Source organism: Alligator sinensis, unplaced genomic scaffold (genome assembly GCF_000455745.1).
Source record: "Alligator sinensis unplaced genomic scaffold, ASM45574v1 scaffold282_2, whole genome shotgun sequence".
Classification (NCBI taxonomy): domain Eukaryota; kingdom Metazoa; phylum Chordata; order Crocodylia; family Alligatoridae; genus Alligator; species Alligator sinensis.
In genome coordinates, this window is record NW_005841879.1 from 1,715,365 (window position 1) to 1,740,119 (window position 24,755).

Below are 24,755 nucleotides of genomic sequence, written 5' to 3' on the forward strand. Positions count from 1 at the left end.
CGTGGGGGGTCGGCGGGGGCGGGGGGCGGGGCGGCCCAGCCATGGGTGCTTCTCTTGCTGCTCCCCCCACCCGGGGAGAGGCAGGCACAGCCAGAGGAGCCGTGAGAGAACCTGCAGCTGCCCAGCTGTGCCTGCCTCTCCTCAACCAATCCAAATAATTGAATCCCTCCGAATTAGCACCGAATCTTCCGAAGACCAATTCAGCCGTATCAATTCAGGACAGTGATCCAAATCTCCAAATCAAATCACTGTCCTCCGAATCATCTGAATCTGAATCGAATACTTCCCTATTCGCACAGGCCTAGTAATGAACTAAAATAATACATGCCTATGGAGTATCAGAGAGTCAGAAGGTATGCTGTGTGTTAGGATTTAGGAAAAACATTTGGATCAGCAGGCTTTTTGCATACTTCCCAGTAACTTCTTCAAAGAGAAAACATGTTTGCTTTCAAACCATGGATAGAAAAACACACATGAAAGAGTTAAGAACACTTAGATTTGGAAATGGTAAACAACTCAAATGAACCTTGCCCTAAGTTCTTCCTTCAGTTTAACAAACCCCGGCAGCCAGCATGTTCCCTACAGAAATAACTGCTGAGTAGCTTTAGGAAATCTGAGTATGGACATTCTTATCTAACATCACAATTTGAAGGGAAGAATACTTTAATGCTGCTTCTGCAGTCTTGGTGGAAGGACATTAAAGCATTTGAAGACTGTTTGTCAGCATGAAAGTTGAATTTATTTTCAGAAGTCACAACACACCACTTGGAGTTCACTGTGGGAAAGTTTTTACAGTGGTGCCATCCTCCAGCACCACCACATATACAATAGGTATGTTTACAGTAAGCAGACAGAAACTGAAGAAAACCAAAAAAGAGAACAAATCAAAAGGCTTGTACAGAAATGGTTGAGTTTAACTAGAATGGAAGACAATGTAAAAGCTGAGCCAAGTTCACAAGAAACCTCAGGCACATACTGCACTATTGCTGAAGCCACCCAAGAATTCCCCATATTTCTTTTGCTTTAACCATGTTTAATAGCTAATTCCTTTTACACTCACACTACTTAGGTCTCGCTCTGCAGGCAGATGATTCTCCAGAGAAAGAAAAAGACAATGCAATCCACACTCCCTTATTCTGCTGACTCCTGAGCTGAGTTACACTTTCCTAAAAATTAAAACTGGTGCGAGTGCACAAGCACATGCATTAGAATGGGGGCTGTGTCTATTTGCACTGAGACTGAAACTGGCCCATTGTTTTCAGTCCTGATCAGCATCAGAACAACCTATTAGGGATCTTCAAAACTGGTTATTCAGGCACCCTAAGAGAATGTAATTTTCAGAAGGTAGCGGGCGCATCTACATATTCATTAATGCACAGTGGCTACTGTGCATTTAATTTAGTACTTGTACAATGAAGTACTAAATTCACAGCAACTGGAGTTCCTGAACAGTAGTGCCAGCGAACGCCATTTTAGTGATGGTACTGCACAGTAGCCTGATAATACTGCGCAGTAGTGTATTAACATTGTGCTGTGATGTGCTACTGCACAGTATTATTAAGTTACTCTATAGTTAGCATCTCGTGTAGACTTGCCCACTGAGCGTGTATTTCTGTAAAATCTGTATCTTTTAAGGTATCTTTGACTGGGTATTCAAAGGCCAGGACAATCAAAATCAAAATTCAGTATACTGCCCCAAAGCTTTGAACCTATAAAAAATACAACATTTGTTGACAGCAAAGACATTTTCCCATATTAGTTTCAATGTTAGTGGGTTTAATGGAAACTATCAGATCCGACTGGAAATAAAACAAAACCCTCTGGCTAGGCATTTTAAAATGTGCTTGAATAAGTACACTGCATGCTATAAAGCAGCAAGAACATTTAGTTGTAGATAAGTTTTCCTGCGATGCACGCCAATTTTTCCATAAATTTCTAAAGAATACTATAATTAAATGATGTTAATGTAACAACAAATGCTACTGATTTTTTATCCACTGCAAAAGGATTAAATATAATTATTAAAAAAGTAATATAAATTGAACTCACTGGGGCCAGTCCATGACTTTAAAGGTTGTCCTTCATCTGTTTAGCTAAGAGTGTCATAGGCATTGTGAGAAAAAAATGTTTATTCTCTGAAAAAAACTTAGTCTTTTACAGGACCCAGGGAATAATCTTAATGGACATCCAAGTGGCTTGTTTAGTTTCCCCCAAAAGAAAAAAAAGCTATGATTCTGTCCCATACTTTCATCACCCAACCCAAGATAACAGAATATAAATCACTGACCAAAGAATTCCTTAGGTAGAAGTTCTCTTCTCTCTGTGGATAACAGTAAGAGACTATTTTTGGTAAGACTTAAAGGTCAAGTTCTGGAGCACTTTTTAATAATGGTCCCATGATACTTTTGATAATGGCTGAGGAGTTAACCTCTTTCTTCTGGCTAAAAGTCCAATACCATATGGAAAACGGTACCCTACCTGGCTAATAGTACCCCTAGCATTTTCAAATAAACACAATATTCTCTACTTCCACACAGACCTGTTGTTCTGTGTTTCTATGGTACATGAGAGAGCCATCATATCATTCCTCAGAACTGGATGTATTCCAGTAGCAGATGAAATGTTATCTCAGGGGCATTGTGAAGCTTATAAAATATTTCCAAACTGCTTTGGGAGTACTGAATGAAAGACAGCAGAGGTATACATTTACTGGGATCAATTCAGTCATTCTGCTTAAATATTACTCTATCAGTTATTAAATGTTATAATTGATCATTAAAATTAAATGTAATACTAAAAATATTATGACATTATTGACATTTTATTAGTCCTAGATGCTCTAAGGAATTCTTTCCCTTCCAGAAAGCTAAGCAACCTCACACTGGAGATCTGAGAGTTCCCAAAAATAAAGTTACTTTATTTGACAAACTTCTTTTCCTTTCATTAAATACATTGTATTGTACTATAAACAAGATTTCAAAAACAGAATTAAAACTAAGGTATGGGCATTTACAAATGCTAATATTGGTGCAAGAAGCAAGGATTCCTTGGGTGATATCTTTTATTGGACCAACTATGTAGTATTGTACATAGCTGTATGTAGTACATAGTACTTTTTGTACATAGTATTGTATTTATTGGACTGTGTAGTTGATCCAATAAAAGATGTCACCCTAAGCTAGGTGAGGGCTGGAGGGGCTGAAGCTGGAGCAGAAAGTAAGGAGGAAGAGGGCTGCTGGATAGGGGCAGGCTGTGCTATGTTCCCTAAGCCATAAACACAGGTTTCCCATTTCTCTCATCTACATGCCCCCTTCCCCAACAAATAAGCTATCCCAGGCCAGGATAGGTGGTGACTTGGCTTTAGCTCTGAGTCCAGGGCCAAAGCCAGAGCTGAGTCACCTGCCCCCAGCTGGTACTCAAATCCAAGACTAGGCTTCCCCGCCCCCCGATGCTGATTGGGAGAAAAAAGCTTTAGATTGGGGCATAGCTGGTAAACATGGCATGTTGATAAGGCAAAGCTGATGATGGCTCTCCATATGCTTTCAATGATAACTAGTTGGGGAAATCAGCCTTCAGACCCATTCAGAAGATAGCTGGGTCCCACAGGGTCTACATTCCTCCCCAAAGCAGAATTTACCATAACAATCCACTTCTTTAATCTCAAATCTTGGTTTTTGCAAGCTGCTTTACTTGGGGACATTTGAACAAATAAAAGGCAATACTCAAAGACAAAAATGAAAATTCCACTGGAAAAAATGGATGACATGCTCAAGTTTATAATATACATATTTTATTTATAAACATGCTTTCAGATATTATAGAATCATAGTAAATTAAGGTTGGAAGCGACCTTCGGATATCATCTAGTCCCCTGCTCAAAGCAGGACCATCCCCAACTAGTTCACCCCAGCCAAACTAGATCATTGCAGCCAAAAAGTAGAATGTTACCTAAGCAGAATGCCTCGTAATCATCGTTCTATTGACAATCGTGCCACAATACAAAGGAACAAGGCCCCTGGCTCACACACATTTACTGGTACATCCTATGCTGATGTTCATTAACTTGCCTCTTTGATCAGCCAAGGTCCTGAGAATGATGAAATGGTATAGTCGCATTTGATATGTTTATTTGCTCCTTCTCTTGGAAAAATTGGGCAAGAGTATCATGCAAGTACTTAACCCATGTTGGAAAACCTTTCTTTCTGAAAGACAGTTATTGGTTCAGGTACAATGGTTATACCAGCTACCTGTGGATTACCCGCAGTCTACGTGTCCTGAAAACCTTCATTAACATAGAATTAACTGTTGCTTTGCCAATGCTGAACTGGTTAGCCTGGTCCTAAACTGGTCCTGTAGGGCAACAGCAACCAATCCCTAGACTTAGTAGGAGATCCTTCAGTCAGATGTCCTGGCACTGGAGGCTCCTCCTTGAAGGTCCGCTTCCTGGATCCACTGCTGGTCGTCCCAGCTCTGCATGATGGGACCTGGGATAGTTGCCCTTTACTAGCAGCATCAGTCTACATATGGGAAATCTATAGCAAGTCTCTCCAGTCTCCCATGAATGCAGCACCCTCCAAATCCCACCACCTTGTGTGGTTCAGAGGCTGTACTGCACTACTCAGAGAATATCTACCTTGCAGCATCAACACTGCAGCCGCAAGCAGGAGCAGCGTGTCTAAACCGGCCACAGCTGCTCCTTTGGTTGGAATAAACAGAAATAAGGAGCATGTCACATCAGATGATTCAGAGATTGTTAGGGACTGGAAGGCATCTCACAGATCATTGGGTCCAGCCCCCCACGGAAGACAACTGGGGACAAGTGACCCCAGCAAGGTGACTGTCCAGTCTCCTCTTGAAAACCACCAGGGTAGGTGACTGCACCACCTCTGGTGGGAGTTTATTCCCCTAGATGAATCCTAAGTTAAATTGAGCAAAGACCCATTTATGAAGATGGGGTTGAAAAGTACAGACATGTTCTTCCACAACATATCACAAACCAATTCTGCATGTAGCTCTAGGTGACAATGGACTTAGTGGGATAAGCCCCCAGCAACCATAGCCCACTTAACTGTACTGTCAGTGTCAACACAGACACATGGGGGATGGGGCATGGGCAGCTCTTCAGCGCAGACACTCTGAAGTGGGGCTTACATATGCAAATCAGGACATGGAGACACACTGCAGTAGTTATCCACCTAACTCAGCACAAGGGATTTGCCTCATTCAGAGACAGCATTTCAACTGGTGAGGCGTTTTCTGTAATGTTCTGCATCTTGTTTGTTTTGAACACATGCTCAACTGTTTGCATTGAGGTGTTAATGTTGCAATGTGTAAGAACAGATGGAGAAGGTCATCTGTGCGTCAGTAGGATCTTTGGCTCTTCTGCTGTTAGGCCAACTATTAGATAATCTGCACAAAATTCATAAATTAAGTCTTCTAATTAAGTCTTTCTGAAACATGAAACTTAGCACTTTACAACATTTTACTTAGCACTTTACAACATTTAACAGCTTCAAAGCATTTATAAATATCAAAATCTTCATAACAGCCCTGTAAGGTAAAGATTTTTAATGTAAACATACACTTGTATTTACAATGGTTGCCACTACTAATTCCTTCTAGTTCGTCCCCGACCAAAACTCCTCCCTTCTACGCTCAGAACTCCCAGAATTTCCTTTGCTCTGGTACCAATCTTACTTTGGGCATTATGAATCTGTAATAAGACATTAGTTAGCATTTCAAAGTAAGCAGACACTTTCAAAGAAATACTGAATCTTTATATTTCAAATGCACTGTCCAAAACATGATCAGTCCCCTGATAAATAAATCTGTCATATTCCCCATCATAAGACTGATTATTAGATTATTTTCCTATATGTTTATGTTCAGGGTATTATATTTATTCTTACCTTGCCCTAGGGCCTAGACATAAAAAGAATAGCTTGGAACTACTTTCTGTCCCTAGTTAATATCAGGAACTAATGTAGTCCGAGTACTGCCAAAAGTCCTCCAGCTGGACACTCATTAGGCTGCTGTTTTGGTCACAGACTGAACCCTTGCACTTTTAAGTTTCCCTTTGTCTAGATCAGAGGTTGTCAACCGGGGGTACACATACCCCTAAGGGTGCTTGGAAGGTCATTGGTATGCTGGACGGGCAGGTACAGAGCATGCTCCAGGGTGTGGCAGTGGTGTCTCCCCCCAGTGCATTCCCACAGGTCACCGCTTACCTGCGAGCACAGGAGGGGCATGCCAGGTGCCACCAACCCCACACGGCACACTGCAGTGCCTCCTTGACCCCACCCCAGCTCGCTTTCCTGATTGGCCGATGGCAAGGAGGTACTGTAACTACCCTCTGCCTGTACAGCTGCAAGGCGCAAAGGGTCTGAATGGCAGGGACAGGAGTGTGTTTCTGTGCCCGCTCCCAGGAACAGGGCGGGGGGGCAAGGGTAGCAATGCTCCTCTGTGGATGAACATGGGGCAGGGCTTGCACATGGTGGCGGCGGCCACCACCCACCACCCTACATCACCACTGCGGGGGGGTGGCGGGGGCGAAGCAAGGGCAGCGGCACCCCTCCGGGGGCTCGCCAATCGCAAGGACCATCAGCAGCCCACAGAATCACATGTGCAACTGGCCATGGGAAAGCTGAGCATGGGCGGGAGTGGGCAGTGGGTGGCAGTGACGGCCGCTGCGTGCGAGCTCCCCACCATGTGTCTGGCTAGCACCACCAGAAGGGGTACACTTGTTAAAAAAGGTTGAAAACCCCTGGTCTAGATAGATTCAACCTCTTAATGCTTCTTTGTTACAGACATTGCTGGCTGTTCCTTTGCAACACTGGACCTCAAGTCCGAATGCTCAAGACATCCCCAAGATGCACACTTCGGGAGCTCCAGCCTTGTGCACATTCCAGGTTACCATTTACCTCTCCTGTAACAAGTAAAAGCTGAAGCACAGAACACCGAAACTTTCCACAGTTTTCTAATACAATTACCCTTTACTTTAATTACTTCAAGAACTATACAGACCTAGGCAAAAGAAGAAGTTACCTGTACACATCTCCCTACCTCAGTTTTTTCACCACGTAAGCAGTTTTTGAGTGTGGTCAGACTTTCAGTCCTTCTCCCACACCTCCATTATGCACATGGCTTCTCCCCCAAAACACAGAAAATCTCCTCACTTTCGAGGCCAGCTTTCTGCAGTCAATCTCTTCTCCCTTTTTCTAAATAGGCCAGTCAGAATCCCCCCCCCGCACACTTTTCTTTTCTCATAACCTGCAGTCATTTTCTCAGGTGATTAAAATCTCCTATTCAGCGACTTATAGATATGTTCTAGGAGTTGAGTCTTGAAAAGCTGAATAGCCCTGGAAAGAAGCCAACTTTTTGTCCAAGGGAACTTCCACATGAATAAAAGACCAACACAGGTTAACAGCCCTCCATTGTCAGCAGTTGTGACCACCCTGTAGAATGCCAGTTCAATCTGCAATGAATGTGGAGGAATTAATGAATTCAACATGAAGGTAAAGAGACAACAGAAGAGTGAAGTTCAAAATTCAAAATGAACTTTGCAATCTGACACGTATAAAAATGAACTCTGCATCAAACTGAATTCACAAGCATGCACAGATTCCCCAAACTGTGACCATAAGCATAACTTATAAAATGTTCAAAGGCTGCTGTTCCCCAACAATTCAAAGTCCTAAAGCAATGTTTGGTTGTAACCTTATCTGTCTAGATATTTATACATCCCTATAGTCTGCAAGTGACTTAATATTCTTGTTACTGTTGTCTATACAATTGACAACAACTATTGAAGAGGCTCTTTGAAAGGTCTGTATTTCAGGTGATCCCACAGCATAAAAGTTAAATCCTCTTAAAAGTAAATTTATCTCAGTGCTAAAATGCTGGAAACTGTAGTGTTATAGGTTAGAGAAATAGCTTGAGTTGCTCTGAGGACAAAGAAAAGGCATCTAAGCTCCTCATTTCACTGGTTCCCTATTTATATTTTGAGAAAGCAGGAAGACAGCTAGTGAACTGTCTCAAGATCAAGATTTTTCACTTCTGGGAAGAAAATAGAGACACATACAATTTACATCTAAAATGTTAATGGATGCCAGAGCAAAAAACATCTTGTAAATAAGTTGCAAACATCCTACAAACTCTTATTACTTATGTTTTCCTGAAAAGTACCTTTCCATGAATGAGAAATGCTAGATGGGGTAGCCAACCTATTTAGATGTTGCCATGTTCCTCTGTGCTGGGCACCATAAACAGAGGGAGAAAAAAATTATTTGGGCGGGCTGAGCACGCACATGCTCTGCCCTCCCCCACGCCAGCAGGTAAGTTTGTAGAGGAATGGGCGTTGGGGAGGAGAAAGGACTGTGGGGGGTAGGGAGGGGGGGTGGGGTAGATCAAGGCCCCAGTGGTGAGGGAGGTAGTAGGGCACAGGCAGCAGCAGGGGCTAGGGTGAATGGGGCCCCGCTCAGGCTGGGTGGTGGGAAAATCAGAGCCCAGGTGGCTCATCCAGAGGCATAGGGGGGCTCCCACTACTGTGCACATCCCTAGCTGAGGCCCAGAGGGCACATGTCCCCCTGATCTGTGCACAAAGCAGAGGTGTTTTGCTCCCTGCTGTGATGGCCTCCAGAGCCACGTGATGCCATGTGTGTCCTGGCGCCAGGCCAATAGAGGGTTCCCGGGACAGCTTCAGTGGGACGCAGAGCCCACCATGCAGTGGCAGCTGCTTCTCCCTACGCACAGATCGGGGGTGGGGGGGAAATGTACCCCCTGGGCCTCCCCCCCCCGCCCCCCTGAACGAGTTGCCCAAGCTCCAATTGTCCTACAACCTGGCCTGAATGGGACCCCATTCACCCCAGCCCCTGCCCCTCCCCACCCCTGCTGCAGCCACTCAGAGCCCACGGCCGAGCTGCCTTGTGGCCCTACCCAGTGCCCCACGTTTGGGGGGATTGAGCCCCGTTAGCCCTGGCCTTCCACCTCCTATGCTGGGCACAGAATGAGAAAAAATAAGAAAAGTATATTCAGGCATTTGATCTAACAGAGGATAATATTTTCCTATTCTGTTTTCAAAGGAAAACAATCCTTTCTAAGAATGCAGATCTATTTTACATCGAGCTTTTATATTTATATCACATTTTAAATGTCGCTCTCTGCATATCAAAATAGCTTTTGTGCCTATGTTATTCCCCAAATAATTTTCCCAAGTTCCTGAAGAACAGTACACAGTAGCATAGCAACGGGGGGGGAGGAGGAAGGGGGCCCTGGGCGCCAGCCTGGGGGAGGCGCCTCCCACGTTTTGTGTGTGGCCCACCTGGTGGGTTGTGGGTGTCTTTGGCTGTTTCAGCCGGAAATTCCAGCCACCGCCCCTCCCCCCGTGGCCGGTGTGCCGTGCTACTAATTCCCCCACAGAAGTGCTGTGGGGCAGGAGGTGGGGCCCCGCACAGGCCGATTTGCCTCAGGCCCTGCACCCTGCTCAGATCATCTCTGGGGGGGTGCAAATGCAAGCATTGGCCTCTGGGCACCAGAGACCCACGCTACACCGCTGACGGTGCAAGTGTAAATGTCATTCCTCCACAGCAAACGTGATACAGTAATTTCAAAGACATAATGAGCCAGAAAGTTTTAGAATTTCAAAAACTGAATGACATGCATCTTTATAAAAGAGTGTAACTGTAACATTATTTTCTCTTTCTTTTTTTTTTTCTCGCACACATCTCTAGCCTGAGATGAAATGAAACACATGAAATGTCAGGACAGGCAATTACATTATTTCGAAGCCAGACATTAAAAACTATTTCTATATAAGGAAACTAGCTCCAGTCTTAATTATGGTGCATCTACTGCCACTTCATAAAATGGATCCAATCCTCAAGTCCTTGCTCAAATCTATATACTAACAGTGTTGCCCAAGTAGTTACCAAGTAACAGTTTGAAACTTTGGCTTCAAAGAAAAGTAGGAAAGAAAAAAATAGAAAGAAAGAGGGAAATATGTTTTATTTGAAAGGATATTATTTTAATGAAAACTGGGTAACTCAAGATCTACTTCAACTACAAACCTAATCAAATGGAGCAAAGAATTAAACAGAAACTCAAGGAAAAATATATTGGTATAAAGAGAAAAGGACTGCATCAGACCCTTGGTGTTCAGAGACCATTATGATTGTGCTGTTGCCTGAGACAGGGATGAGTATAACTGAAGCGGCAAAGATAAAAATCTCATTATAGCAGTTGCCTTAAATTAAAATGGAATATAAACTTGTTTGAAGATTACCAAAAAAAAAGATCAAACTAGAAACACTAACTCTGAAAGCACACTCCAAATATCTGGGAAAAAACCCAATACTGAATTATTTCAATAGTGTTCGATTAATTTTATCAACTCATTTTTATAAGAAACACTGTCTAACCATATTTATCTTCTGTAAGTAGTAAAATGTCAAAAACACCCAAGACATTAAAAAACCCATTAGATACATGTCTTTGTCATAACTAAAGATAAAAATCTGAAAATATATAAACTCAACTTTTTATATTACTCATTTCAAATCTAAATGTTTTAAACCTACCTAAAATCCTCTTAATGGTAGGAGGGAAAATACAGCACTGAGGGAGTCCTATCATCCATTATTGCTAAGACCCAGTAAATACTTATGCTGAAATTGTAGAACTTAGTTCAGAAAGAACTTTCTTTGAAGTCACTCCATTTATGTGATGAAAAACGTAGTATATGGCAAATCAAACAAATTCCACCATCACCCAACACTGGAGCAAAAGCAGAATATTTACAAATAAATTATTAAGGCAATGATGCAGTGCTTTGGCTTATATTCCTGTATAGTCAGTGTAGATGCAATAGTCTATCCATGTGAAGTGGCTTGCAGGATCAGGGCCAAGGATTTTGATTTTGGAGAGGGGCTGTTTGTAAGTATTAAAAAACCATCATTCTAAAGGAAAGAAAATGATATCACAGGAGGCCCAGTTTCATCTACATACTATACATTCTATGTGAAAAACAAAAAAGGCCAAATCCTGCTTTCAGTGGGTGCGTCGACACAAGACATTTACTGTGCAGTAGATTAATCAGCTGTGCAGTCAACATCTCAGTGTCTAAACACGCACCCCTATTAGGCTGCAGTAAAATAATTTATTCCATAGCAGAACAGTACCTGTAAATAAATACAAGTACTATCCTGCTGTGCAGTAAAAAACTCCACAGCAGCACACAGGTGGACACTACAGGGGCTGGCTGGGGCACAAGGGTGCTTCAGTGTGGGGGCTGCCTGCCACCTAGCCCGCAATGAAACACCCGCGTGGTCCAGCCAGCCCCTCTGCGGCACATTAAGCTGTGGGGAGCAGCCCCAGGCTGGAAGGCTGACGCCCTCCCCCAAACCCCTCCCCGCAGGCCCTCCTGCTAGCTGGGGCTGCAACGTGCTGCAATCCCAGGTGCACGTGCAGACATACACCCAACAGAAATAAGCTCCAGAGTTTATTACTGGGTAGTAATAGGCATGTGAAGATGTGCCCAATTACTCCAGCACAGATCCAGAACAATGCCACTGAGTTTGCAGGACTGCTGTGGATTTACACCATAGAAAAAGTAGAACCTGAACCAAAATGCAGAGTTATTTTAACAGTTTCTTCTTGAAATGACATGCACCCATGATTTAATCTTTCAAAATGTCATGGTTCTTTCCCACTTTTTCCATCTGTAATAGGAGACTGTGTCCTAAACACAAGGTCTCGTTGACTATTTCAAAGATGCAGACTAAATTACCAAGCAACTTTCATTATAAGCCAATAAATAAATAAATACACTGTTTATTTTACCCCAAGATTCCAACTATTGAGGCGAGCTTCAAGGTCACTCTCATCCAAAGAAATGTTTTTTTTGTGATGATCTTCCTGGAATATGAAAATGTCAAAGGAAATATTAGAAGAGCAGACATAGAGATACAATGCAAAAAAGCTTTTAGTGAGACTTTGAGTATGCCTCACTGCAGTCACTGTTTCTCAGCAGCATAAATTCTGTGCTGAGCCTCATGCTGTTAGGGCTAGACTGCTACTGGTATCCAAGCTATCTAATTTAAAACTGGTATACAGATGTATACTATATTGCAGCCACTTTTGGGATTTAATGTGTGCATATGCTTTGTTCTCCTGTATGATCCCCTCAAAAGAAAAAAAAATAAGGTACCCCATGAAAATTCTTCCCCCTCCCCAAAAGGAACCTACTAATCTGGAATTGGCTGCTGCTCCTCTTGGCTTCAGTTCAATTAACAGCAACATGTAGCTGTTGCTAGGCAATTTGTCTCTAACGTTGTTCCTTCTTCCCACCCTCCATCTCTCTTCTCCGCATCACTTGAAGGCTCCATAGCTTAACAAACAACAAAGAAAAATGTACTACAGAGCTGGAAAGAACATCACCAGGTTGGTTTCCAGAGTAGTGACCTCCTTCACAGAAAGCAAATTTACAAGGGAGATCAAAATATTCCTTTCTCCAAGGAACACTCCTTTCTGAAATTAGGCTACATATAGCAGTACCCCAAAACAGATCTGGGTGAAAACTGCTCAAAAAAAAAAAAAAAAATCAAGCAGCACCCTAATCAGCCAAAGTAACACAAGTCTAAAGAAAAAGGTGAACTGGAGTGAGGAAAGAGTAGTAATAGAAATAGAGCCACCAGAACCAGAGACAAAAGGAGCAATAAATCAGCTCCAGGCTAGAGTTCCCCCTTTCAACAACTCAGTCTTCAATACTGAGTAACGACTGGAGATTACTTTTGCTTAAGGCTCTCAGTGTCCTCCACAATAGGTTTGTCTGTAATATATAACAGTACAATAATAGCTAATAATTTTATTTAGCATATCAAATGGATATTTAAAACATATTCCAGACTTTTCTATTTCAGTTCCCCTACAATAAGTTCATTGTAGCACAAGGTAATTAGGAAAACAATGCATGGGAGCATAAATTATTTTGTTTCATCAAGCTTTGTTAACAAGGAGTTTGTGTGTTGACATGCAAGTCATTTTGGTTTCTATTTGCACTCATGTATACACCAAGACAAACACTCCAAGAAAGCTTTGATTTCAGGGAACCAACACCTAGTTGAAGCAATTCTTCACTCTTAACTAAACTGTACACTCTTCTTGCTGGACCTGGATTCTGCCATGTATCAAAGACAGAACAACAACATGCTACTGCATTTACTTGGATAGAAGATGAGATTTTCACCCCCCAACTAGCATGGGGGAAAAAAGCCCCTTGTCTTATAATTGCAATCCAACCGAATGCATTGTCTATCATTAAACTGCTGCCAAAAGCAGAATGTGTTCCACAATGGAAACCACCCATAAAGTTGATTTAACGCAGCCAACACCATGCATAACTATAAAACATATGGCCCACATTGGGCAAACATGCTGCTGGGAACTTACCACAAGGATAAGTCAGTGAAGCCCATCTGAATTAGACATATGGCAGTGAATACTACGCACAGTCCCACTCACCACAGACTCTTTTTCAAGTCATGAAGAGCCATAACACTGCATGCCCAGAATCCATGTATTGCCCCTTTTCACAGCTTCGTGCACATGATTAGTGTGGCCCTGTCCTCCATGAGGTGAAGCTAAACCAGGTTGTCCTATGCCTTATCTTCATAGGCATTTTTGGATTATGCCAGGACTTGTGATGAGAACACCCAGTTCCAGTGGTGGGCTAATGAGTGCCCATGAGTGGGGGCTAATTAGCACATGGATCCTTTTGGGGTTATCTAGAGCACAAATGCATATACTGAGCAGTGCTGAGCTGTGCAGTCACCATAGCTTGAAATGTGGTTGCTTCTGGTGAGGCCCAGCTAATGAATTGTATTGCAAACCATGAGACTTTGGCTCTGGACTAATATCATGCATAGTTTGTGCTACATGTAAGTAGGTGCCCAAATGATGTTCAACAGTGTGTATGGAGTACCTGTGCTAAAACAGCAGTTTCAAAAAAAGGTAACGTGCATCAGTCCTGGATAAACTAAATGCATGAGTACTAGATACAAACTGCTATAGCCATGCTTAATTTCAGGGTCACTGTCTTCAGATTTGCTCCTTGCTTACTTGTACTCAGGGAGAGCAGGACCCGACAGTAAGGAGAAAGGGAAGGGGCTGCCAAGGGAAAAAGTTGGGGAGGAACAGTGAGCAGTGAGTGACCCCCAGATTTTTTTTCCCTGCTGCAGCAGTGGGAAGGGAACAAATTCAAGGCAAACCTCCAATAATTACATTCTATACTTGGAAAATTATAACTAAATAATAACATTTTCCATATATAGAATCTAATTATTGGGAGAGTCATCTTATAGTTAGAGGAATCTTCTATTCAAGTAAATACGGCATTTGTTCTCAGTAATCAAATATCCAACTGTTCGGCAAAGTAAAAAAAGGAGTATTTCATTTAAAAGCTTTTCTATGGGCCTCATCACAATAATATCTGAGACAAGGACCTGAATCACCATGAGGTGCAGGGCTGCATCCATCGTCACACAAGAAATCTGTAGCACAGCCAAGAACAGAACCCAGATCTCCTAGAGTGCCAATTCAGGGTCTGCAATGCAGTATCTTTTCTTTATAACGTGGTACATAATAAGAAATAATTATTTTGCTTAAAATGCAGCTGATAACTGTGTTAATAAGAATTTATTTAGTGCAAAGCATAATAAATTGAAAATCATCAGCTACATTTTGAACATTATACTATGGCCTAGAAATCTCATTCACAAAGGAAAAATGCATTGACAACTACCTATATATTTCTCAACCAGACTTATTTTTTTACTACTTGTAATTGACATCTAATATCAAATCTCTTGGATTTCAATGATTTCCCATGACATCTGTTTAGTCTGCCTCATTCACTAACACTGGTTGTGGACAGTTTCATACAGGATAAAACAGACTATCCAACATTTACCCTTTCAAAGGTCAACTATTAATAAATGAAGCCAAAGTAAGTTTAAGCAGTTTCTTTAATCTATTATTGCAAAATACAAGATGATGTCAACAGCAGTTAATTGCCAAATTCTTTAGTGGGAAAAATACAGCAGACCAGCTTTGTTCTGCCCCAGCAGAGGTCATCCATTAGGACAAGTGGGAGTATCTTGCATGAATTTTTTTTCCACAACCGCAAGAGTAGACTGATGAGCTTCAGTCCTTCCCTCTGCCATTTTCTACATTCCTGCATCTAGGGATCATGACTCATGCAATTAGCAATGACAATCTAAAAGGGTTACATAAAAATAATTCATTACAACAAGATCAAGCAATATTGCAAAAAGTAACAGTATCTTACAGGCATCTGAGTGGCGTTGTTGTCTTCATCTGATTGGTGAGGCGGACTTGCAGAATGTGACCTTAATGGTAGCTTTCCATTGTATTTGTATCTTTCCCTGTCATCAAAAAAACAGTAACAACCAAAATGTAAGGAATTTATTTGCAGCAATTTAGGGTACATGGTGGATCTTGATCCTAAAATATTTTTAAAGTCATAGATATACAGTTTTCAAGTTAACAATTCATGTTTGACCTGCTTAAGAGGGGAAAACTGTTTCTTCAGGCTTCTAAATTTGGGCCTTTTAAAAACAGGGAAAAGAATAACAAACATATACTCATCAGTCTTAATTTTTTTACACATTATCATCTCCTGCTTGTTATACATACAGACACACACACACACACACACACACACACACAAACGTGTGTGTGCACATGTGCATGTGTGTGTATTACTATAATACACAACATCTGTGGCAGTTTGGTTGCGATCTTATTCTAAATAATGGCAGATATTTTAATCAATTAATTGTCTAAAGAAGATATTTCTCTCAATATTAGTAGGCTTCATTTTGGTATATTCTGAAAATATAATCTTTGAATATTACAAGATTTTGCTGCCTGGGTAATGTTTTAACAATGGAAGATGGTCTAATATTGGGGAAAAAACCAGTCTTCCCTCTAAGCTGTGCAGCGTGCATGGCAGAGCAGCATGCATGGCTGCGCACACCACACAGCTTAGAGGGAACACTGGAAAAAACCCTAATTTTTTCTTATTTATTATTATTTAAAATACAGATTTTTAGACTTCTAAAAAATTGTCACACACACACAACTTTCCAGACTTTGCTCCGAATTCCCTCAGGTGTTTTTTGAAAATCCACGTTTAGGCTGATATTGTTACATTCTTGAAGGTATCTATCATGTTCTTGGCTCTGGGTTCTCTATGCATCAAACAAAGTCAAAACATTGGCACAATTCCCTAAATTTAACAGGAAACTACAAAGAGCCTCCAAATTACTACAGATTACTAAACCATATATGCCACTGAAATATTCAGAAATAGAACATCTATATCATGAAGAAACTTATAATACTGGTGAGATTCACTGTTTCCACCAATATCAGCAGGAGAGAGAGTTTTCTGACAGTTATCTTCCTTTTCTAGAGCTGAATGCAGAGCTAAGGGAGGAAAGAAACTTGGAGAGGGGACAGAAAAGATCTAACTTTGGGGAACTAGGCAGAAGAATCTGAACAAAGCAACCTTTCAGTGGCTAGGAAGCAACCCAATTTTTTTAAGTCTCTCAATTCTTCTGTCGGAAAATATCTGTTGGGCTTACTGGGAAACCTTCCCATCTCCCTTTAGGCTGGAGAATAGCAACCTAATATTGCCATCCCTACTATAGAAAAACCTTACTTCTGTTATTTTGCCTGTAAGAAATAGGAGGATCAGAAATGTAATTTTCTTACGAGCTGCCACCAGAGTTCGGTGGATATAGGAACAGAGTGGATTTATAAGCATACAGGAAAACTTAATCATATATATATATATATATATACACACACACACACACACACACACATATATATATATACACACATACATTTATAGGCTCATTTATATTTGATTAAATTTCCCTGTATACTTATAAATCCACTCTGTCCCTATATCCACTGGACTGTGGTGGCAGCTCGTAAGAGAATTACACTTCTGCTCCTCCTATTTCCTACAAGCAAAATAACAGAAGTAAGATTTTAGAAGAACTCTAAACTTAGTGAAGGAGCTGACCTCAGAAATAGCTTTTCGGACAGGCATTCTAAAAGTAAGAGGAGAGAGCATGGCAAGAAAAAGGGACAAACGTTGCTGGCTACACTGCAGAAGAGGGAAGTGGGGAAAGTGCTAAAAAGGAAGCAGGTCAGAGGGGCAAGTTAGGAGAGTATGAGATAAGAACTTGAAGGCAAAGGAACAGGACAAATCAGCAATTCAAGAGGTTAGAATGGAGAGTAACGTGGTCTAAGGCTTCGACTCTAAGCAACGAAGCAGCAATGTGTTACTGGACAATACGCTGGATATCAGCCAGCAGTTTGCCCTTGTTGCCGAGAAGGCTAACAGCATACTGGGCTGCATTAGTAGAAGTGTTGCCAGCAGATCTAGGGAAGTGATTATTCCACTCTACTCTGCACCGGTGAGGCCACATCTGGAGTCTTGTGTCCCGTTTGGGGTTTATTTGTGGAGAAGAGAAGACTGAGAGGGGATTTGATAGCAACATTCAACTCCCTGCAGGGTGGCTGCAAAGAGGATGGAGCTGGACTGCTCTCAGTGGGGACAGATGATGGAACAAGGAGCAATGGGCTGAAGTGGCAGCAAGGAAAGTTTAGGTTGGATATTAGGAAAAACTCTCTCACGAGGAGGGTGGCGAAGCACTGGAACAAGTCACCTAGGGGGGTGGTGGATTCTCCAACCTTGGAGGTTTTTAAAGTCTGGCTTGACAAAGCCTTGGCTGGAATAATCTAGTTAGGGCTGGTCCTGGTGGGATCAGGGGGTTTGACTAGATGTGACCTCCTGAGGTCCCTTCAACCTGAATTTTCTATGATTCCATGTTTTGGAACTTTCGTTTCTTCAGCTCCATTTTATGGACTTGACCTTTGCAGAGAAAAAGGCTGAAAAAAGGCGAGACTGCAGTAATTAAGACCGAAGATGACTAGAGCATGAATAAACACTTTGACCATCAAAAAAGAAAGAAGAGTGGATTTTTTTGTTGCTAGAATGAAAAGCGACAAGTTTTGGTCACAAGTAAAAAAGAAACAGGGACAGCTGAAAATAAACCCCAGGTTATGAATCTGGTTCACAAGCAAGGTAGCAAGAGTCTCAATTACAATGCCGAATGGAGGTATAGAAAAAGGATTTTAGAGAAGACACTATAAACCTCAGTTTTTTCCAGACTTGAGTCAAGAGGTGATGGCAAGATATCTGTCAGTGAACACTACAGTGTCAAATCCATTCATATTAAGATAAAATATATCGCCTTTGCCAATTTACCTTCCTACAAATATGCACATTCTATTTAAGTCGTCAGACTATTAAAATATCTTACATTCTTTCCACCCAGCAGAAAATTAAACAGCGAGTTAAGCCAAGAGATGTTGAGATGAATTAGGTGTTTATAAGGAGCAAGACAACTGTTGGATGTACAATATAAACTAGCCATTTCTATGAAAACTGAAACACAAACCAAACGTTTCATGAAGAAAATTGCCCCAGCTTTCATCTAAGCACTGTGCAACATGAAGCGTCCCAACCAGAACATACCTTTCTGAAATCAATAACGTATGAAGTATAAAGATAAACACTAACAAGTGCAATGCAGCAAATAGTTTAGATTTTTAAAAAGCTAAAAAAAATGTCTTGTGGGTGATACCTTTTATTGAACCAACTGTATAGTTGATATACATAGGCAAGCTTTTGGCTGTGACAATACCCTTCCTCCAGCCTCATATATTGCAGGAAGACAGATCAGTATCTGCATGTAAATCTGCACTTTACTTCAATACAAGCTGTTTCTTTGAACAATTTGCAGGTTATTTGATGGCCAGATAAAACTCCAACTTTTTTAAAATCAGAAGTCAAGCTTCATGCATTACAGGATTCAGCATCACCAACACATTTTAAACCTAACCACAAAAACTTATTCCAGTATTTTAAAATTGGAGCAGTGTGCAGAGATGAGTTTTGGCCACCTCTCTGCTGCTCCTAAATTGATATTTTTTTAAAGGAAGCTTTATAAAAGCCTCTAGGTGAGACTGTGGCCCAGCTTTAAATAACCATAGAGGAAACATGAGGGAGTAATCTCTCTCCAGCTACTCCCTTTTGCAGCTTTCTCTAATCATCATTCTGGAACTGGAAGACAACAGACAACATGAAACTGCAATTTTCCCCTTCCAATGCAGGTGATGGAAAGTATCTAGTACAGGGTTGGGCAAAATCTGGCCTGTGGAGGGTCTTTGTCCCATCTGTGATGGGTCCCTCAGTCCTGCCTGGCCCGAGTGCCGTCCAGCCTGTGGTGTGTCCTGCCACCCCATGGGCACGCAGTGGGTATGCGGGGGCTCCACAGCTAGACTGCCTTTCTAGGCAGCCCAGGTGACAGTGGCTCCTTCTGGCTGCTGCCGCTGGAAACCCAGTCCCAACCCTGTGGTGCCGGTGGGGACCTGCGGGCACAGCCCGGACCATGGCCTGCCCAGTGCCTGTTCTGCACCGTCCGCCCACACTGAGTAGCAGCAGCAGCCAGGCAGAAGCTGCTGCTGGCGTAGTGGAAAAGTGGCCCCTCCCTCTCACCGCTGCTGGGCAGTTCTTGCTGCAGCCGCCCGCGCCCGGGCTGCCCTGTGCTTCCTCTGCACTGTCACTGCTACCCCACGGGGCTGCCCAGAGGCAGCAGTGATGGCAACAGAAAGCAGCAGCAAGGCAGCCCAAGTACGGACTCTGGCTGGCTGCAGCAAGAAAAGTCCAACAGCAGTAAGGTGGAGGGGCCGCCTTTCCCCTACACCAGCAGCAGCTAAAGCCCAGCCACTGCCGGCACGGGGCGGGCTGTGCATGCGGGTTCCAGCTGGGCTGGGGTCAGGGCTGGGGCTGTGCAATGTTGGCAGTAGCAGGAAGGAGAGCCACAGGGCATGCAAGCTCCAGGCTGGGGGCGGTGCTGACCAGCTCAGGGGGGCACACCTGTTGGCTTGCTTGCACATGTGGCCTCCCCGGACCAGGTCCTTTGCAGCCTCCCTTCTCCCCAGTACGGCGAAGCTGTGCTAATCTCGGGGCTTGGAGTCAGAGGCCCTAGGAGCTTACATATACTGCACCCTCAGCCCAGGTCCTGCAGCCACTGCTGCAGGGGCCCATTGGCTTCTATAGCAATGGCAGGTGGGAGGAGCAGCAGGTCTGGGCCTAGGCATCCCCAGTGACTAGGGGAAGGCAGAGCAGAGGTTCCAGTAATCAGGGCCACAGGTTCTACAAGCCGCTGCCAGCAGCAACTACAGCCCTAGGGCTCAGCAGGCCCATCCGCCCTACCCTGCACACAAAGAGGACTGTCATTCTGGGGCACATGCATGTGCGTCTGTGTACCATGTACATCCCACCATACCCACACATTCTCCCCTACAACCACACCCTCCCCCATACCCACTCACCCCCCCCACAAACACCACACACACACACCCACCCCACAAACCCCACACCCCTCCCTACATGGCACCACATCCAGCACCCCAACCACACCCCACACACAATGTCCAACAGTAAGAATTTATTTTGAGGTATTTTGCGTTTGCCTCTATATATGCTACGCAAACATATGTAATAAGGACAAAAATATTTTTTAAATAACATATGTTATAATAGATGTTTGATTTTCAGTATACAATTTGTTGGTTTTTTTCTGTTCCAAGCTGGCAAACCCCTCTTCCCAAAAGGAGTACTTGCAGAAGCAAGGGGAAGGACTTCTGGTGGCAAAAGTCAGGGGTTAGGGGTGGGACTTCTGTTCCCAAGATGGCACCAGGGGGCGGGACACCTGTCAAGGGACAGGGCTACAAGCCTCGACAGCTCACCAAAACTCATTAAGCTGCCCTCCAGCCAAAATAATTGTCTGCCCCAATCTAGAACTTTCATTCCAACCCATGACCTGCAGTTATCAGGCAACACAGTGAGCTGGCATGGGAGAAGGAAGTAATTAGCTACTCATAAAAGAGATTAGCAGATGATTTCTTACTAGGGGCAGTGTGGGGAAAGCCTGTGTGTTCCTCCTATTTTGGTACTGCTACACACTGGCCCTTGCATAGAGCCATGTCCTAAAACATAATCTAAATGTCTAACATAGAATAAATGTTATTTGTTTCAAAAGATCAAATGTCTAAAGTCTAACTATACAATATTAGTCAAAATATAGTTCCTTAATTTCCAAAATGAAGGTGTGCCTTATCAGTGTGCATTCCTACTCTGGTGGCTTCCCTTCCCCTCCCCTCCCCTTAAAAAAAGAAAAAAGATCCATCAATTGGTATTTATTTCACCAAAAGGTAAATTCAAATTCTTACAAACAAACTTCAGTTTCCATAAGCAAAATATGTACAGGACAAAACCAAAAAATTCCCACAATATACAGTAAGCTAATAATTATTCCTTTATTCTGTTTTAAAAGAGATACAAGGATTGTTACTTAAACGTGTTTTGGCTACTATCACGAAGACAGGGCATAAAAGCTTTACTTAATAATAACAATCTTATTTTTTTAAATGTCCCCAAAAAGTGCTACAGTTTAGCTGTAACAAAATAAATCATTTACAGTAGGACAACATTTTTCAAACTAAAATGTACTGCACATGAAAAAAATATTCTCAAGTACAAAGAAAAAATGTATTACACACAATGAAGCAAGATCACCATCTGCTGGCCATTCCAATAACTTGCACAGGCACTGTGAACACAAAAAACCTACATAATTTTAATACTTTTTTTACTGAGCACTAAGAGTGCATTCATAATTTTTAAAACAAAGGATGACATGATGCCTACCCTGAATAGAAAATACTTTAATATATATTTTAAATAAGCTATTCCTATGAAGCACTGTCTCTCTTTCAAGCTGAAACATCTCCATTTTCTTTTTAAAGTTGTGAAATGTTAGTTGTCTAGAAATCCAACACACAATTTGTAAATGCCAACCATAAAAGAAATCCATATTTTCTTCTCCTATTTTTACTCTTCACAAAATAAAATGCAGAAAATCAAGTTATTCCCCTGCTAGTGTGGATATGCTCACTGCATGGATATTCACTTCTAAGGGCATGTTTACACCAGAAAACAACAGTTAATAGCAGTTTTTTCAGCTTAAAAGTGACGACATTGCCGTATCACTGGAGTACAGAAATATTTTGCTGTGTTTTGCACTAAGAATATATGAGATCAGCAAAGGTCATGTCGCCAGAAAACATGTTGTCCTGCGGGTACTAGCTCAGGGATTACAGCTGCTAACACTTCTATACTGCTGGATCCCACCCATGCCAAAATTCTGATCATCAGCAGAAGACTTGTGTCATCCAGAGAGATGGTTTTATTTAGAAGACAGAAATACTTGGCCTTGCTGGTTTGCATCAAATACACACAAAGATGCAAGCAAACCTGCAACACTGCAAGACAACTTTGGCCAGTGTTCACACTGTTATGGACCAGGCCTTGAAAGTGCAGACCTTGTGCTTCTGTTACTAACTGTTGTCCTCCACAGAGCTGCTTTATCTTCCTAAACAACGGGTATTTAAAACAAATTCTACTCTGCAAACTGACTCTGTAGAAAGATGCCAGTCTGCAGTTTCATAGATGTTATCATCATTTTTATGATATTTGCCAGGTTTAGAAATGAAGATGATGTTTAACTGTCAGGAGCAAATACAGGCTGAAGTCTGAACATCTACCTGGGCTCCCTCTGGCTCATGCACTTTCACTTATAAGAGGAATTTCTGCATAGAACAGAAAGAGCTAAGTGCAGAACAGGAAACAGTACAGCTGCAATAATGCAGTATAGCTGCAATAATGCAATAACGCAGGCAGAGAGCCCTGCCCCTTCACACCACTAATTAGCTTGGGTGCAGCAGACCTCTCTGTATGATACTGCCTTGCTCTGCAAAGACACTAATTCGAAGGCCAAATGCTGTCCTAAATCACAACCAGGCAACCCTTTTGTCAAAGGACATCTTCAGTGTCATCCGTGTTGCCTTCATTTGGTAACAAGGGCGTAACTAAACACATAATCTTAAGTAAATAAGGCTGCACAGATGGCCTTGCAATTAGAATTTACTTAACAATTCTTTTGTTGATGTGCTAGCCAGAAAAGCAACAATTTCACACTATCTAAGCCGTGCTGGTTCTGCAAGGACAACAGTTATAAAATGCACGTTCTTCCCTAAAGTCATCAGAAATGTCTCTGAAAACAAACAAATCTAATGAGAAAAGAGGGTGACATTTTTATGATCATTTTATAGGCTAGCACTGAACTTTAGAGGGATTCTCAGGTATCAGATGCAACATCTCTTTTAGTAATGGCTGCTAATTAGGATTTAAATAATGTCTTAGTCCTTAGTGGCAGCACAGGAGAAAAGGCAGTAAAGCCTAGCCCCACAGTCTGCCTCATGCAGCTATCAGGATGTACATGAATCTTGGGCTAGATATGTGAAGATATGAGGAAGCAGGCTATGTGATATTCTCCTGCAAGCAAGTCAAAGGAGAAGAATCATTTAAAAAAAAAAAAAAAACCACGTAGCAGGGAATAGGTCACATCATGACTCCAGACCCCCACAAAAGCTAACAAGCAGAGTTGGCCAGATGCAAAGGGTGAGGACTAAACTGAATCTTCTGAAGCAATGTAATCCAACCCCCATTCAATTTCTCTTCCAATGTAAAATGGGGTACACGAAAGAACTTATGGTTATGGGTATGTGAACAAGTCACCACACAGGCTAGAATGTGAATTTATAGTGCATTAGTTAACCTGCATATATACAAAGCTAAACACAAGGTAGTTTACACCTTAATGAAAGTGGTGTAAGTTCCCTTGCACATTCAAAGGGATAAGAGCATGAACACGTGCAGTGACTACGGAGCAGCTTACATGCTTTAAATTCATACTTTGGCTCACCTGACGATAAATTCTTCATGGCCCAATACTCTATGCTTCAGAGTGCCATTGTTTCAGCATAATACCATCCAGATGCTGTTGTTATAGTGTCACAACTACTAACTATCCCATAATTCAAGGCTGGGCAAAACTAATTTAGCTATATGTATTCTATTTTCATTCATTATTTAGACATTTCTTCTTGACAATTCCATGCCAAAATCCATGATCAAACCTAAAACATTACTTTGGTAGTGTTGGAATACAAATGGCAGCTGTAAGTGTTCTATAACTTTTACCGTTATCAAAGATGAGAATAAGTTTATGCCAGTAATCAAAAGACCAACAAAGAGTTCAAATGTGATCAGATTTGGAAACTTGTCAATGTCCACCAATCTTGAGATTACACTCTTAACTGATATGCCACCACTAATATTTTCAGAAGCAGGGTGGATAACAATCAACAATTTTTTTAATTAAATTTAAAAAAAACAAACAGATTTTTTATTTAAATCAGATTTTTTTATTGAATCATATTTTTTGTTAAAGATGCTTTAAAAAAATAAACCTATATAAAGATAGTTTTAAATTTAAGATATGTTAAAGCTCAAAGATATCATTATGGAATAAGAATTATACCTTCTAATTAAATACTATTTGAGACAATATATTCACATAACCTTTTTTTAAAAGTTTTATAAATAGCTCACAACAGGTCATGGACTATATTAGGGGCCCAACCTTAAGGGGTTCCCAGAGGCTCGTCTATAGATTAGTAAAGATTAAAGA

General features: G+C 41.8%; 1 protein-coding gene across 6 annotated transcripts in view; it reads right to left on the minus strand.

Annotated features, from left to right (window-relative positions):
* Window positions 1–24,755, minus strand: part of CEP112 (centrosomal protein 112) — a 276,328-nt gene that overhangs the window by 233,388 nt on the left and 18,185 nt on the right. For all 6 annotated transcript variants that reach the window (XM_006017352.3, XM_025196262.1, XM_025196261.1 and 3 more), the window contains 2 exons: window positions 15,341–15,437; window positions 11,836–11,910 (listed from right to left, as the gene is read on the minus strand). In XM_006017352.3, coding sequence (XP_006017414.1) covers window positions 11,836–11,910; window positions 15,341–15,437 — 172 coding nt within the window. The remainder of the gene's footprint in view (window positions 1–11,835; window positions 11,911–15,340; window positions 15,438–24,755) is intronic.